This window comes from Pseudophryne corroboree, chromosome 4 (assembly GCF_028390025.1).
Source record: "Pseudophryne corroboree isolate aPseCor3 chromosome 4, aPseCor3.hap2, whole genome shotgun sequence".
Lineage (NCBI taxonomy): Eukaryota > Metazoa > Chordata > Amphibia > Anura > Myobatrachidae > Pseudophryne > Pseudophryne corroboree.
This window is the reverse complement of record NC_086447.1, coordinates 720,296,026-720,313,685: the sequence shown is the minus strand read 5'-3', so window position 1 is coordinate 720,313,685 and position 17,660 is coordinate 720,296,026. Positions and strand designations below refer to the sequence as shown.

Genomic DNA, 17,660 nt, shown 5'->3' with positions numbered 1-17,660 from the left:
CCCTCCGCCAACACCAGACACTGTGACACTCCCACATCACCAATGTGACAACCCCTACCCCCAGACACTGTGACACCCTGTGACACTCCCCCATCACCACACACGGTGACAACCTCCACTACAAGACACTGTGACAACCTCCATCACAAGACACTATGACACCCTGATACCCTGCCCCATCACCTGACACTGTGACCTTTACCCATCACCAGACACTGACAGCCTGTGACTCTCCCCCATTACCAGACATTGTGACAGCCTGTGATCCTCCCTAATCACCAGACAATGTGACAACCCGTGACCCCCCCCCCAACACCAGACACTGACACCTTGTGATCCTCCCCCATCAGACTCTGTGACAGCCTGTGATCCTGCCCCATCACCAGACACTGTGACAGCCTGTGATCCTCCCGCATCACCAGACACTGTGACAGCCTGTGATCCTCCCGCATCACCAATGTGACAACCTCCATCACAAGACACTGTGACACCCTGTGACCCTGCCCCATCACCTGACACTGTGACTGTGACCTTTACCCATCACCAGACACTGACAGCCTGTGACCCTCTCCCATCACCAGACAGTGACACCCTGTGATCCTCCCCCATCAGACTCTGTGACAGCCTGTGATCCTGGCCCATCACCAGGCAATGTGACAGCCTGTGACCCTTTCCCATCACCAGACACTGTGGTACCTTGTGACCCTCCCCCATCACCAGACACTGTGACAGCCTGTGATCCTGCCCCATCACCAGACAATGTGACAACCTCCATTACAAGACACTGTGACACCCTGATAATCTCCCTCATCACCAGACACTGTGACAGCCTGTGGTCCTCCCCCATCAGCAGACACTGTGACACCCTGTGATCCTCCCCCAACACCAGACACTGTGACAGCCTGGGACTCTCCCCCATTACCAATGTGACAACCCCCCATCACCAGACACTGTGACCCACCCCCATCACCACTGTGACACGCTGTGATCCTCCCCCATCACCAGACACTGTGACAGCCTGTGACCCTCCCCCATCACCAGACACTGTGACAACGTGTAACCCTCCCCCATCACCAGACACTGTGACAGCCTGTAACCCTCCCCCATCACCAGACACTATGACAGCCTGTGACCCTCCCCCATCATAAGACACTGTGACAGCCTGTGACACTCCCCCATCACTAGACAATGTGACAACCTCTATCACCAGACCCTGTGACAGCATGTGACCCTCCCCTATCACCAGACACTGTGACAGCCTGTGACAACCCCCATCATAGACAGTGACTACTTCTGACCCTTGCTCATCACCACACTGCCAGCCCTCCCTTCAACAGGCGCTGCCAGCCTCTCTATGCGCTTGTTTGGGGTTTTTATTATTTACACTTAAATACTTTTTTCTTAACCCCCTTTGTTTAAAAAAAAATAAGATTTAAAACCTACCGGTAAATCTTTTTCTCCTAGTCCGTAGAGGATGCTGGGGACTCCGTAAGGACCATGGGGTATAGACGGGCTCCGCAGGAGACATGGGCACTATAAAGAACTTTAGAATGGGTGTGCACTGGCTCCTCCCTCTATGCCCCTCCTCCAGACCTCAGTTAGAGAAACTATGCCCAGAGGAGACGGACAGTACGAGGAAAGGATTTTTGTTAATATAAGGGCAAGATTCATACCAGCCCACACCGTATAACATGGAATATACGAACCAGTTAACAGTATAAATCAAAACAGCATCAGCCCGAGACTGATCAAAACTGTAACATAACCCTTATGTAAGCAAAAACTATATACAAGTCTTGCAGAATTTAGTCCGCACTGGGACGGGCGCCCAGCATCCTCTACGGACTAGGAGAAAAAGATTTACCGGTAGTTTTAAAATCTTATTTTCTCCTACGTCCTAGGAGGATGCTGGGGACTTCGTAAGGACCATGGGTATTATACCAAAGCTCCAGACAGGGCGGGAGAGTGCGGATGACTCTGCAGCACCGATTGAGCAAACATGAGGTCCTCATCAGCCAGGGTATCAAACTTGTAGAATTTTGCAAAAGTGTTTGAACCCGACCAAGTCGCCGCTCGGCAAAGCTGTAATTCCGAGATGCCTCGGGCAGCCGCCCAAGAAGAGCCCACCTTCCTAGTGGAATGGGCCTTTACCGAATTTGGTAACGGCAATCCAGCCGTAGAATGAGCCCGCTGAATCGTGTTACAGATCCAGCGAGCAATAGTCTGCTTAGAAGCAGGAGCGCCAACCTTGTTGGCTGCATACAGGACAAACAGAGCCTCTGTTTTCCTAACCCGAGCCGTCCTGGCTACATCAATTTTTAAGGCCCTGACTTCATTAAGGGACATGGAATCCTCCAAGTCCCCCGTAGCCACAGGTACCACAATAGGTTGGTTCATATGAAACGATGAAACCACCTTAGGCAAAAATTGAGGACGAGTCCTTAATTCTGCTCTATCCACATGGAAAATCAGATAAAGGCTTTTGTGAGACAAAGCCGCCAATTCGGACACCCGCCTTGCAGATGCCAAGGCTAACAACATGACCACCTTCCAAGTGAGAAATTTTAATTCCACCGTTTGAAGAGGTTCAAACCAGTGAGATTTTAGGAACTGTAACACCACGTTAAGATCCCATGGTGCTACTGGAGGCACAAAAGGAGGCTGTATGTGCAGCACTCCCTTTACAAAAGTCTGGACTTCCGGGAGAGAAGCCAATTCCTTCTGAAAGAAAATTGATAGGGCCGAAATCTGTACCTTAATGGAGCCTAATTTTAGGCCCATATCCACTCCTGTCTGCAGAAAGTGGAGAAAACGGCCCAGATGGAAATCTTCCGTAGGAGCATTCTTGGCCTCACACCAAGATACATACTTTCTCCAGATACGGTGATAATGCTTCGCCGTCACCTCCTTCCTAGCCTTTATCAGCGTAGGGATGACTTCTTCCGGAATGCCTTTTCCAGCTAGGATTCGGTGTTCAACCGCCATGCCGTCAAACATAACCGCGGTAAGTCTTGGAACACGCAGGGCCCCTGTTGCAACAGGTCCTCTCTGCATAGGCGTGCGCAGCACATTTCATTAGGGGGTGCACCGTCGGAGAAATGTGTCTAGCACCGCCTTTTGGGCGTGTTTAGCACCATCTATTGACGGTCAACGCAATATAAAATATCCACCCTTGTACCAATCCTAATAAAGCAGATACATTGTCAGATGTTGTGGTGTGCACCAAACAAACACCCCTGATGGCACTCACTGCAATTACACTGCTCCTCCTCAGCCTGGTCTGGCTGCCCCTCTCTTTCCCCTGCAAGCTGCAGCCACTCACTGATACTGACAGTCGCACACTGACACTGACATTCGCAGACTAGTACTGCTGCTGCTGGAAAAACGAGTGACGTGTCAATGCTGCTGCCGACCGCCTGCCAGTATTGAATTTGTCTTCCTAAGAGGAACGCTGGCTGCATGCTGATCCTCATCAGTGGCTGGCGTTGGCATAGCATAGAAGGAGAGAGGTGGGCATGTGGCGGGTGTGACGGGTGGGCGTGCGAGCAGCATGACGTAATCACATCACATCACGCTGTTTTTGTACATGGAGGTGGAGCTGGGAGTTTGAAAGCCGGTGGAAGTGGCACCCTTGATTAACCCAGACATCCGGTCAGTAATGCAATCCTCACAGGGTGCAACGCAGAGGGGACAGTAATCAGCCTGCTCGGCGATCGCTGCATCAGGCATGTGAGATCGGGGGGTCAGATATTAGGGGGTGCCTGTGCGCACCAGGCACCCCCCCCTGCGCACACCTATGCCTCTCTGAGAGGAAGAGGCCACGGATCTTCTGTGAGCATTTCCTGAAGATCTGAATACCAGGCCCTCCGAGGCCAATCTGGTACAATGAGTATTGTCCGCACTCTTTTTCGTCTTATGATTCTCAATATCTCCGAAGCTTCTTGTTGAGGCGTGACGCCATCATGTCTATTTGAGGAAGTCCCCAATGACTTGTTATCTCTGCAAAAACTTCTTGATGAAGTCCCCACTCTCCTGGATGGAGATCGTGTCTGCTGAGGAAGTCTGCTTCCCAGTTGTCCACTCCCGGAATGAAGACTGCTGTCAAAGCGCTTACATGATTTTCCGCCCAGCGAAGAATCCTGGTGGCTTCCGCCATTGCCACTCTGCTCCTTGTTCCGCCTTGGCGGTTTACATGAGCCACGGCTGTGACGTTGTCTGACTGAATCAGAACCGGTAGGTCGCGAAGAAGATTCTCCGCTTGACGCAGGCCGTTGTATATGGCCCTCAATTCCAGTACGTTGATGTGTAGACAAGCCTCCTGGCTTGACCATAGTCCCTGAAAGTTTCTTCCTTGTGCGACTGCTCCCAATCCTCGGAGGCTCGCGTTCGTGGTCACCAGAACCCAGTCCTGAATGCCGAACCTGCGACCTTCTAGAAGGTGAGCACTCTGCAGCCACCACAGGAGAGACACCCTTGCCCTGGGGGACAGGCTTATTTTCTGATGAATGTGAAGATGGGACCCGGACCACTTGTCCAGAAGGTCCCACTGAAAAGTCCTCGCATGAAACCTGCCGAAGGGGATGGCCTCGTAGGACGCCACCATTTTCCCCAGTACTCGAGTGCATTGATGGACTGACACTCTTTTCGGTTTCAACAGGTCTCTGACCATGTTCTGGAGTTCCTGGGCTTTCTCCATTGGGAGAAAAACCCTCTTTTGTCCCGTGTCCAGAATCATGCCTAAGAAAGATAGCCGAGTCGTTGGAACCAACTGTGACTTTGGTAGATTGAGAATCCAGCCATGTTGCTGTAGCACTCTCAGGGAGAGCGACACGCTTTTCAGCAACTGTTCTCTCGATCTTGCTTTTATCAGGAGATCGTCCAAGTACAGGATAATTGTGACTCCCTGCCGGCGCAGGAGCACCATCATTTCCGCTATTACCTTGGTGAAAACCCTCGGGGCTGTGGAAAGCCCAAAAAGCAACGTCTGAAACTGGTAATGACAGTCCTGTACAGCGAATCTCAGGTACGCCTGATGAAGGTGATATATGGGGACATGAAGGTATGCATCGTTTATGTCTAGTGACACCATAAAATCCCCCCCTTCCAGGCTGGAGATAACTGCCCGGAGCGATTCCATCTTGAATTTGAACTTTTTCAAGTACAGGTTTAGGGATTTTATATTTAGAATGGGTCTGACCGAGCCATCCGGTTTCTGGACCCCAAACAGGGTTGAATAGTACCCCTTCCCCTGTTGAAGTAGGGGAACCTCGACAACCACTTGTTGTTGACACAGTTTTTGAATTGCAGCTAACACTATCTCCCTTTCTGGGGAAGAAGCTGGTATGGCCGATTTGAAAAACCGGCGAGGAGGCACGTCTTCGAATTCCAGCTTGTAACCTTGGGATACAATTTCCATTGCCCAAGGATCCACATCTGACTGAACCCAGACGTGGCTGAAGAGTCGAAGACGTGCCCCAACCTGAGCGGACTCCCTCAGTGGAGCCCCAGCATCATGCGGTGGATTTAGTAGAAGCCGGGGAGGACTTCTGCTCCTGGGAACTAGCCGTAGCAGGCATTCTTTTCCCTCTACCCTTACCTCTGGCGAGGAAGGAAGAGCCCCGACCTCTTCAGGACTTATGCGACCGAAAGGACTGCATCTGATATTGTGGCGTTTTCTTTTGCTGTGGGGAAACATAAGGTAAAAAAGTAGATTTACCCGCGGTAGCTGTGGAAACCAGGTCCGCGAGACCTTCCCCAAATAAGTCCTCACCTTTGTAAGGCAAAACTTCCATATGCCTCTTTGAGTCGGCATCACCCGTCCATTGGCGGGTCCACAGGGCTCGCCTAGCAGAAATTGCCATGGCGTTGGCTCTCGAACCTAGCAGCCCAACGTCTCTCTGAGCGTCTCTCATATACAAGACTGCGTCTTTAATGTGACCTAAGGTCAATAAAATGGTATCCCTATCCAGGGTATCAATGTCAGCTGACAAGGTATCTGTCCACGCTGCTACAGCGCTACAAACCCAAGCCGATGCTATTGCCGGTTTGAGCAAGGCACCCGTATGTGTATAAATTAATTTTAAGGTAGTATCCTGTCTGCGATCAGCAGGATCCCCGAGGGCTGCCGTATCTGGAGACGGCAGCGCCACCTTTTTGGACAAGCGCGTTAAAGCCTTGTCCACCCTGGGTGAGGATTCCCACCGTGACCTGTCCTGCGCAGGGAAAGGATACGCCATAAAAATTCTCTTGGGAATCTGCAGTTTCTTGTCTGGAGTTTCCCAAGCTTTTTCAAATAACGCATTCAGCTCATGGGATGGGGGAAAGGTTACCTCAGGTTTCTTTTCCTTAAACATGCATACCCTCTTGTCAGGGACAGATGGGTCATCTGTGATATGTAAAACATCCTTTATTGCAATAATCATATAATGAATACTTTTGGCCACCCTTGGGTGTAACCTCGCATCATCGTAGTCGACACTGGAGTCAGAATCCGTGTCGGTATCAGTGTCTGCTACTTGGGACAGGGGACGTTTCTGAGACCCTGAAGGGCCCTATGACACAGTCAAAGACATGGATTGACTCCCTTTTCTATCCCTGGACTCTGCTTTGTCCAATCTCTTATGTAATAAAGACACATTTGCATTTAAAACATTTAACATATCCATCCAATCAGGTGTCGGCGTTGCCGACGGAGACACCACAATCATCTGCTCCACCTCCTCCTTAGATGAGCCTTCCGCTTCAGACATGTCAACACACACGTACCAACACCCCCACACACTCAGGGAAATAACTATATGGAGAGAGTTCCCCAATAAGGCCCTTTGGAGACACAGAGAGAGAGTATGCCAGCACACACCCAGCGCCACTAGACCCTGGAATAAAATCCCAGTTAGGACAGCACTTATATATATATATATATATATATATATATATTACTCACTGCGCCAATTAAATGTGCCCCCCCCTCTTTTTTGCCCTCTGTAACCGTGTTCAGCAGGCGAGAGTCCGGGGAGCCAGCTTCTCTGCATTGTGCTGTGGAGAAAATGGCGCTGGTTAGTGCTGGAGGATCAAGCTCCGCCCCCTCAGCGGCAGGCTTCGGTCCCGCTCAAATTATCAAAACTGGCGGGGGTTTATGAATATACTGCCTCCGCAGTATGTATATATATATATATATATATATATACATACATATATATATATATATATATATATATATATATATCAGCCAGTGTCCCTTGAGGCTTATTATTGCTGCCCAGGGCACCCCCCCTGCGCCCTTACAGTGCCCGCTGTGTATGTGTGGGAGCAATGGCGCGCAGCGTTACTCTCAGTGAAGATTAGAAGTCTTCTGCCGCCTTTGAAGTCTTCTTTCTTCTTATACTCACCCGGCTTCTATCTTCCGGCTCTGTGAGGAGGACGGCGGCGCGGCTCCGGGCCGAACGGCGAGGGTGAGACCTGCGTTCCGACCCTCTGGAGCTAATGGTGTCCAGTAGCCTAAGAAGCAGAGCCTATCACTTAAGTAGGTCTGCTTCTCTCCCCTCAGTCCCACGATGCAGGGTGCCTGTTGCCAGCAGTGCTCCCTGAAAATAAAAAATCTACCAAAAAGTATTTTTCAGAGAAACTCAGGAGAGCTCCCCTTTAGTGCACCCAGTCTCCTCTGGGCACAGGATCTAACTGAGGTCTGGAGGAGGGGCATAGAGGGAGGAGCTAGTGCACACCCATTCTAAAGTTCTTTATAGTGCCCATGTCTCCTGCGGAGCCCGTCTATACCCCATGGTCCTTACGGAGTCCCCAGCATCCTCTAGGATGTAAGAGAAAACAAACTAAACTTCAGTACATGTACTAAGCAGTGATAAAAGTGGAGAAGTGAGACAGTGAAGAAGTTGCCCATGGCAACCAATCAGCATTGACGTAACATTTATAATTTGCATAATATAAAGTATACAGGGCAGCTGATTGGTTTCTATAGGCAACTTCTTCACTGGCTCACTTCTCCACTTTTATCACTGCTTAGTACATGTCCCATGTGGCAGAAAATAAGAATTTACTTACCGATAATTCTATTTCTCGTAGTCCGTAGTGGATGCTGGGACTCCGTCAGGACCATGGGGAATAGCGGGCTCCGCAGGAGACAGGGCACATCTAAAAAAGCTTTTAGGTCACATGGTGTGTACTGGCTCCTCCCCCCATGACCCTCCTCCAAGCCTCAGTTAGGTACTGTGCCCGGACGAGCGTACACAATAAGGAAGGATCTTGAATCCCGGGTAAGACTCATACCAGCCACACCAATCACACCGTACAACTTGTGATCTGAACCCAGTTAACAGTATGATAACAAAATGAAGTAGCCTCTGAAAAGATGGCTCACAACAATAGTAATAACCCGATTTTTGTAACAATAACTATGTACAAGCATTGCAGACAATCCGCACTTGGGATGGGCGCCCAGCATCCACTACGGACTACGAGAAATAGAATTATCGGTAAGTAAATTCTTATTTTCTCTAACGTCCTAGTGGATGCTGGGGACTCCGTCAGGACCATGGGGATTATACCAAAGCTCCCAAACGGGCGGGAGAGTGCGGATGACTCTGCAGCACCGAATGAGAGAACTCCAGGTCCTCCTTAGCCAGAGTATCAAATTTGTAAAATTTTACAAACGTGTTCTCCCCTGACCACGTAGCTGCTCGGCAAAGTTGTAATGCCGAGACTCCTCGGGCAGCCGCCCAGGATGAGCCCCCTTCCTTGTGGAATGGGCATCTACATATTTCGGCTGTGGCAGGCCTGCCACAGAATGTGCAAGCTGAATTGTACTACAAATCCAGCGTGCAATAGACTGCTTAGAAGCAGGAGCACCCAGCTTGTTGGGTGCATACAATATAAACAGCAAGTCAGACTTTCTGACTCCAGCCGTCCTAACTATATATATATATATATATATATATATTTTTAGGGCCCTGACAACGTCTAGTAACTTGGAGTCCTCCAAGTCCCTAGTAGCCGCAGGCACCACAACAGGTTGTTTCAGGTGAAAACGCTGACACCCCTTTAGGAAGAAACTGGAGACGAGTCCCAGTTCTGCCCTGTTCAAATGGAAAATTTTAATATGGGCTTTTGTAAGACAAAGCCGCCCATTCTGACAATCGCCTGGCCGAGGCCAGGGCTAACACATGGTCACTTCCCATGTGAGATATTGGTCAACAGCATGGTCACTTTCCATGTGAGATATTTCAAATCCACAGATTTGAGCTGTTCAAACCAATATGATTTTAAGAAATCCCAACACTATGTTGAAAACTCACGGTGCCCCTAGAGGCACAAAAAAGCTGTATATGCAATACACCCTTTACAATCTGGACTTCAGGAACTGAAGTCAATTCTTTCTGGAAGAAAATCTACAGGGCCGAAATTTAAATGTTAATGAACCCCAATTTGAGGCCCAAAACACTCCTGTTTTCAGGAAGTGTAGAAATCGACCTAGTTGAATTTCCGTCGTGGAGCCTTCCTGGCCTCACCCACGCAACATATTTTTACCACATGTGGTGATGACGTTGTGCGGTCACCTCCTTCCTGGCTTTGACCAGGGTAGGTATGACCTCTTATGGAATGCCTTTTCCCTTCAGGATCCGGCATTCAACCGCCATGCCGTCAAACGCAGCCGCGGTAAGTCTTGGAATAGACATGGTACTTGCTGAAGCAAGTCCCTTCTTAGCTCCCCAGGCCCTTAGTCCTCTGTGAGCATTTCTTGAAGTTCCGGGTACCAAGTCCCTCTTGGCCAATCCGGAGCCACTAGTATAGTTCATACTCCTCTATGTTTTATAATTCTCAATACCTTGGTTATGAGAAACAGAGGAGGGAACACATACACTGACTGGTACACCCACGGTGTTACCAGAACATCCACAGCTATCGCCTGAAGGTCTCATGACCTGGCGGAATACCTGTCCCGTTTTTTGTTCGGGCGGGACGCCATCATGTCCACCTTTGGTCTTTGCCAACGGTCCACAATCATGTTGAAAAACTTCCCTATGAAGTTTCCACTCTCCCGGGTGGAGGTCATGCCTGCTGAGGAAGTCTGCTTCCCAGTCGTCCACTCCCGGAAAGAACACTGCTGACAGTGCTATCACATGATTTTCCGCCTAGCGAAAAATCCTTGCAGTTTTGTCACTGCCCTCCTGCTTCTTGTGCCGCCCTTTCTGTTTACGTGGGCGACTGCCGTGATGTTATCCCACTGGATCAATACCGGCTGACCTTGAAGCAGAGGTCTAGCTAAGTTTAGAACATTATAATTTGCTCTAAGCTTATTTATGCGGAGAGAATTCTCCAGACTTAATCACACTTCCCTGGAAATTTTTTCCCTGTGTGACTGTTCCCCAGCCTCTCAGGCTGGCCTCCGTGGTCACCGGCATCCAATCCTGAATGCCGAATTTGCGGCCCTCTAGAAGATGAGCACTCTGTAATCACCACAGGAGAGACACCCTTGTCCTTGGATATAGGGTTATCCGCTGATGCATCTGAGGATGCGATCCGGACCATTTGTCCAGCAGATCCCACTGAAGAGTTCTTGCGGGAAATCTGCAGAATGGAATTGCTTCGTAATAAGCCACCATTTTTACCAGGACTCTTGTGCAATGATGCACTGACACTTTTCCTGGTTTTAGGAGGATCCCGATTAGCTCGGATAACTCCCTGGCTTTCTCCACTGGGAGAAACACGTTTTTCTGGACTGTGTCCAGAATCATCCCTAGGAACAGTAGACGTGTCGTCGGAAAAAGCTGCGATTTTGGAATATTTAGAATCCCCTCGTGCTGTCGTAGAACTACTTAAGATAGTGCTACTCCGACCTCCAACTGTTCTCTGGACCTTGCCCTTATCAGGAAAGCGTCCATGTTTCTTTTAAGAAAAATCATCATTCCGGTCATTACCTTGGTAAAGACCCGGGGCGCCGTGGACAATCCAAACGGCCGCGTCTGAACTGATAGTGACAGTTCTGTACCAGGAACCTGAAGTACCCTTGGTGAGAAGGGCAAATTTGGACCTGTAGGTAAGCGTCCCTGATATCCAGTGACACCATATCGTCCCCTACTTCCTGGTTCGCTATCACTGCTCCGAGTGACTCCATCTTGATTTGAACGCTTGTATGTAAGTGTTCAAATATTTCAGATCTCACCAAGCCGGTTGGCTTCAGTACCACAATATAGTGTGGAATACTACCCCCTTCCTTGTTGTAAGAAGGGTACTTTGATTATCACCTGCTGGGAATACAGCCTGTGAATTGTGTGAGGGGGAGACGTCTCGAATTTCCAATGTACACCTGGGATATTTCATGTAGGATCCCGGAGTTCCCTTGCGAGTGTTGCTGAAACTCTTGAGATGACCCCCTACCGCACCTGAGTCCGCTTGTACGGCCCCAGCGTTATGCTGCGGACTTGGCAGAAGCCGTGAGGAGCTTCTGTTCCTGGGAATGAGCTGCTTGCTGCAGTCTTCTTCCCTTTCCTCTACCCCTGGGCAGATATGACTGGCCTTTGCCCGCCTGCCCGTATGAGGACGAAAGGACTGAGACTGAAAGACTGTGTCCTTTTCTGCCAATATGTGACTCGGGGTAACAAAAGGTGGATTTTTCAGCTGTTGCCATGGCCACCAGATCCAATGGACCGCCCCTTTATACGGCAATACTTCCATATGCCGTCTGGAATCTGCCTCACCTGACCACTGTCGTGTCTTCGTCTGGCAGATATGTACATCACATTTACTCTTGATGCCAGAATGCAAATATGCCTCTGCGCATCACGCATATATAGAAATGCATCCTTAAAATGCTCTATAGACAATAAAATCCTGTCCCTGTCAAGGGTATCAAAATTTTCAGTCAGGAAATCCGACCAAGCCCCCTCAGCGCTGCACATCCAGGCTGAGGCGATTGCTGGTCGTAGTATAATACCAGTATGTGTGTATATACTGTTATGATATTTTCCAGCTTCCTATCAGCTGGCTCCTTGAGGGTGGCCGTATCTGGAAACGGTAACGCCATGTTTTTTATAAGCGTGTGAGCGCCTTATCCACCCTAAGGTGTGTTTTCCAACTCGCCCTTACTTCTGGCGGGAAAGGGTATACCGCCCATAACTTTCTATCGGAGGAACCCCACGTATCATCACACACTTCATTTAATTTATCTGATTCAGGCAAAACTACAAGTAGTTTATTCCCACCCTACAAAATACCCTTATTTGTGGTACTTGTGGTATCAGAAATATGTAACACCTCCTTCATTGCCCTTAACATGTAACTTGTGGCCCTAAAGGAAAAATACGTTTGTTTCTTCACCGTCGACACTGGGGTCAGTGTCCGTGTCAGTCTCTGTCGACCGACTGAGGTAAATGGGCGTTTTTACAAGCCCCTGACGGTGTCTGAGACGCCTGGACCGATACTAATTTGTCCGCCGGCTGTCTCATGTCGTCAACCGGCTTGCAGCGTGTTGACATTATCACGTAATTCCCTAAATAAGCCATCCATTCCGGTGTCGACTCCCTAGAGAGTGACATCACCATTACAGGCAATTTTCTCCGTCTCCTCACCAACATTTTCCTCATACATGTCGACACACACGTACCGACCTACTGCACACACACAGGGAATGCTCTGATAGAGGACAGGACCCACTAGCCCTTTGGGGAGACAGAGGGAGAGTTTGCCAGCACACACCAAAAGCGCCATAATGTATATAACAACCCTAGAAGGTGTTGTTTCTATATATATATGCGCTCTTAATATATAATTATATCGCCAATTTATGCCCCCCTTCTCTTTAACCCTGTTTCTGTAGTGCAGGGGAGAGTGGGAGCCTTCCTCACCAGCGGAGCTGGTCAGGAAAATGGCGCTGAGTGCTGAGGAGAATAAGCTCCGCCCCTTTCTCGGCGGGGTTTTCTCCCGGTTATTAGGAAAACTGGCCTGGGTTAAATACATACATATAGCCTTAATGGCTATATGTGATGTATTTATTTGCCTCTAAGGTAATCTATATTGCTGCCCAGGGCGCCCCCAGCAGCGCCCTGCACCCTCCGTGACCGAGATCAGTGAGCCGTGTAGCAACAATGGCGCACAGCTGCAGTGCTGTGCGCTACCTTCATGAAGACTGAGGAGTCTTCTGCCGCCTGTTTCCGGACCTCCGTTCTGCCGTTCTTCAGCGTCTGTAAGGGGGATCGGCGGCGCGGCTCCGGGACGAACCCCAGGCTGACCTGTGTTCCGACTCCCTCTGGAGCTCAGTGTCCAGTAGCCTAAGACTTCAATCCTCCTGCACGCAGGTGAGTTGCAAGTCTCTCCCCTAAGTCCCTCGTTGCAGTGATCCTGTCGCCAGCAGGAATCACTGATTAGAAACCTAAAAAAAACTTTTCTAAACAGCTCTTTAAGAGAGCCACCTAGATTGCACCCTCTCGGACGGGCACAAAAACCTAACTGAGGCTTGGAGGAGGGTCATGGGGGGAGGAGCCAGTACACACCATGTGACCTAAAAGCTTTTTTAGATGTGCCCTGTCTCCTGCGGAGCCCGCTATTCCCCATGGTCCTGACGGAGTCCCCAGCATCCACTAGGACGTTAGAGAAATACACACAAATGTGATTTCACTCCTCCATTACATAATACTGGATGATAGAAAAAAAACGTATTACCGTCAATTCCACAGCTCGTGGTTTTCCAGTATTTTCAGTTGTGCACAATTTTTTTTCTTTCCTGCTGGAGACTTTTGTTTTCTTGTTTGTGGGAAGAAATGACTGTAATACACGTCCACTATCCTCTCGCAATACCTTAGAATTGTTTACGGCTGCTTCATAAATTGGCATGGAAGACTTCCGTTTCTTTTTTAGAAGCTTATGTGAGGTCTTGGAGATGGAGCCCTTGTTCTTGTTCTTCTTCAAACCCAACTGAAAGACAAAGTTAAAAACCAAGTCCTTTAATAACATATGCTAAGGAGATATTATAGAACATTTATTATCATTCCTTATATTGCGCTTTCATATTCCGCAAAGTTGTACAGTCAGGGCCAACATTTTAACGCATCATGGACAAAAATATGTGAACAAATAAATAATAAAACGGATGGTTGGAACTTACAAAGACAGACAGGAGTGTGGATACCAGCTTTTTAGTTCTATTTACAAACGATCATAGGTAAGAAATATGCACCGGATATAATGCCGCCCAAGTTCGGTGGCCGTGCGGGCAGCCGGTTGAACTCAGACTTTTTTTTAAAGGGGCAATCACTTACAACGCTGGGGGACATCACGGGGTGCTTTGCAGAGCAGGGATGATCACTGGCTCTCCCAATCTGCCCCCCTGCCCGCGGGACACTGCAACCCGCAAGAGGGACAGTTGGGAGGTATGCATTTGGTGAGGAATATGATCCAGGCAGCAGCATGGAGGACAGACTATAGCAAAAACAGGTGGGAGTCACGGAGACCAGATAAGAGGAGGTTACAGTTGTCCAGTCTTAGGGCCTTATTTAGGTTTGTTAGCAAACCAATAAAAGCATATTAATGGGCAAAACCATGTTGCACTACAAGTGCGGCAGATGTGATGTGCAGGAAGATGATAGTTGCCTACAGGGTGAGAAAGAGTCTCATCCTAGAAATATTTTTGAGTTGGAAATAACAGGACTGAGAGGGGACTGGGTGTGTGGTTTGACAGAAAGGGAGGAGTCAAGAATAACTTCCGGCCTACAGAGGAGATGTGACGCAGTCAACAGATAAAGAGATGGTGGGAGGTGAGGGTATGTGCGAGGGTGGGAAGATTATCAGCTTAGTCTTAGACATAAAGCGCTGGCACGTCCAGGTGGAAATAGCAGAGAGAGTAGAAGGGGAAAGGTCTGCGAACGAAAGGCAGAGACGTGTTACACATACTCGCGTGGGCGAGAACATCGCCTGCAACTGGACTGACCCTCGTACGGGCGATCCCGAGAGCTATTTATAAACATTGTACACGGCACAAGTCTGATGAAAATCTGCAAAGTTTGGGTGCACACAGGATAATAAAAGTTGCTCGAGTATTAAGTTGCATGGAGTATAAGAGAAAGACAAGTAGTGGCAATTGCATCTAAATGAATAGATTGGTCAATACTAGAACACATCGCTGCCATGGATAAAATGTTCCAGACACGCAACTTTACAAATGGGGCAATCTCTATAAAACAGAGACAGCGGATATTTCTGCACAACTAGTTATACAATCTGGTCTCCCTAATTTAATCTGATGAACTATTCCAAAGATTAATTTGCTAACCTCTTTACATTCCTTATGTTAGATACAAGAAGCTAGCAGTATGCTTGCTGCCCACTGCACTTACATATCCTCCAGCTGTACCTTTTTGGCAGGTACCGTACCTTTTTTTTATGGTCTGTACCGATTTTTGGCTCTCCTAACTTCCACTGAAAGTATAGTAAAAGGGGCATCCTTTAACTGTGGCCATGCCCCCTTTCGCATTTGTACTGATTTTTGTGGGTCATTCAGAGTTGATCGCTCGCTAGCAAATTTTTGCAGCGCTGCGATCAGATAGTCGCCGCCTATGGGGGAGTGTATTTTAGGTTTGCGAGCGTGCGAACGCTTTTGCAGCTGATGGCACAAAAAAGTTTTTTGCAGTTTCTGAGTAGCTCTGGACTTACTCAGCCGCTGCGATCACTTCAGTCTTTTTGGTCCCGGAAAGAACGTCAGACACCCACCCTGCAAACGCTTGGACACGTCTACGTTTTTCCAAACACTCCCAGAAAACAGTCAGTTGACACCCACAAACGCCCTCTTTCTGTCAATCACCTTGCGATCGGCTGTGCAAATGGATTCTTCGTTAAATCCATCGCCCAGCACCGATCCTCTCTATACCCGTACGACGCGCCTGCGCAATGCGGTGCATACACATGCGCAGTTTTGCCGAGATTTAACCTGATCGCAGCGCTGCAAAAAGTTGCTAGCGAGCAATCAACTCGGAATGACCCCCTTTATGTTTAAAATGTTGGAAGGAAGGTATGCACTTACTACATACTTGCCTACCTGACCCTCTCCATGAGGGAGAAAATGCTCTGTTCCTGGACTTTCCTGGTAATGTATGATTGCCATCACCTGTGGTGAGCTAGTTAATTGATAAGAAAGGTGTTTCACCACAGGTGATGGCAATTATACATTACCAGGAAAGTCCAGGAACAGAGCATTTTCTCCCTCATGGAGAGGGTCAGGTAGGCAAGTATGATTACTAGGCATGCTGTGAAAGCATAAATGTACTGCATGTGTTTCTCATATGCTTCTGTTAACTAATCTGACAATATACAGTATGTAGCTCGGATGGCTGCAGCACTACATGACCTGACAGCACATCCTGGCACTTGTAGTTCCATAACAGCATGCCTCCCAACATGACCCTCTCCAGGAGGGACACAATGCTCTGCTTCTGGACTTCCCTCTTAATGTATGATTGCCGGCACCTGTGTTGAACAGGTTAGTGGATAAGAAACGTGTTTCACCACAGGTGTCTGCAATCATAAATTAAGAGGGAAGTCCAGGAGCAGAGCATTCTGTCCCTCCTGGAGAGAGTCATGTTGGGAGGTATGTAACAGTAAGACTCACTGGATTCCCAAGCCACATTCTATTCCCTGTCAACTTCCAAACAGGTGACCCAAATTTATCATACCCGACCTGCGGTGTCGTTTCTTGCTGCAACTGCTTATAAGTGGCAAACGCGGACACACGTGGGACAGCCATGGCCACGTAACATCGAATGGACGCCGGGAGGCAGTAAGGGCAAAGTCACGCACACAGCGGCTTCAGCCGCCAGTAGCACGTACATGACGCCAACACAAGTCTTAAAGCATACGCGCAAGATACCTAAAAAGAATAATAACTGCCCCACCTAGTGATGAGAATTAATCATTGCAGCTAGTCACATTATCATTTGTTTACACTTTCTAGACTTCATACAGGCTTCTTGTTTTCAATGGACTCTGAATTGTACTATATGGATTAGTGATTTTTTTGGGATCATGTGCACTAAATTTGAATGTTTAAAATAATCACCATACTGTATATACTTTGAAACTATACAATGTATGGCAAATGTCAGTACTTTTGTCACTTATGGCTAAGGGGAAAACAGCGTTTATTTTTTTAGGTAATTGGACGCTGCAGACATTTGTCATGTGGGCCTTTGCTCCTTTTGCAGCTTTTTAATTCTCTTACGTCCTAGAGGATGCTGGGGTCCACATTAGTACCATGGGGTATAGACGGGTCACTTGGGAGCCATGGGCACTTTAAGAGCTTAATAGTGTGAGGTGGCTCCTCCCTCTATGCCCCTCAGACTCAGTTTAGAAAATGTGCCCGGTGGAGCCGGTCACAGCTAGGGGAGCTCCTAGGAATTTTTCTAGTTTTTTTTTTTTTTAAAGAGCTAGGTTCAGGGAGGCTGTTGGCAACAGCCTCCCTGCTTCGTGGGACTTAGTGGGGGAGTAGGATCTGACCCTAGAGGTTAATGGCTCCTATCTCCGCTGACAGGACACTGAGCTCCTGAGGGTGATGAACGCAAGCCCACGAGGCGACTGCTCACTCCCGCAGCATGGCCGCCACCCCCTAACAGAGCCAGAAGATGGAGTGGTGAGTATGAGGCTGGCGCCCCGGTAAACGGGTTGCC

At 48.6% G+C, this 17,660-nt stretch overlaps 1 protein-coding gene across 5 annotated transcripts in view; it reads right to left on the bottom strand.

The window, feature by feature from the left end:
• The window catches only part of RIOX1 (ribosomal oxygenase 1), a 121,134-nt gene extending 104,346 nt beyond the window's left edge, over positions 1 to 16,788 (bottom strand). Inside the window, exons 1-2 of one of the 5 annotated variants that reach the window (XM_063918033.1) lie at positions 16,676 to 16,788; positions 13,804 to 13,920 (exon numbers count right to left, since the gene is read on the bottom strand). In XM_063918033.1, coding sequence (XP_063774103.1) covers positions 13,804 to 13,920; positions 16,676 to 16,741 — 183 coding nt within the window. In that variant the 5' untranslated portion in view covers positions 16,742 to 16,788. Of the gene's footprint in view, positions 1 to 13,668; positions 13,921 to 16,606; positions 16,640 to 16,670 lie in introns of those variants that run through there. The other 4 variants (XM_063918030.1, XM_063918032.1, XM_063918034.1 and 1 more) reach the window with 4 other exon arrangements.
• Between the last annotated feature and the right edge of the window lie 872 nt (positions 16,789 to 17,660).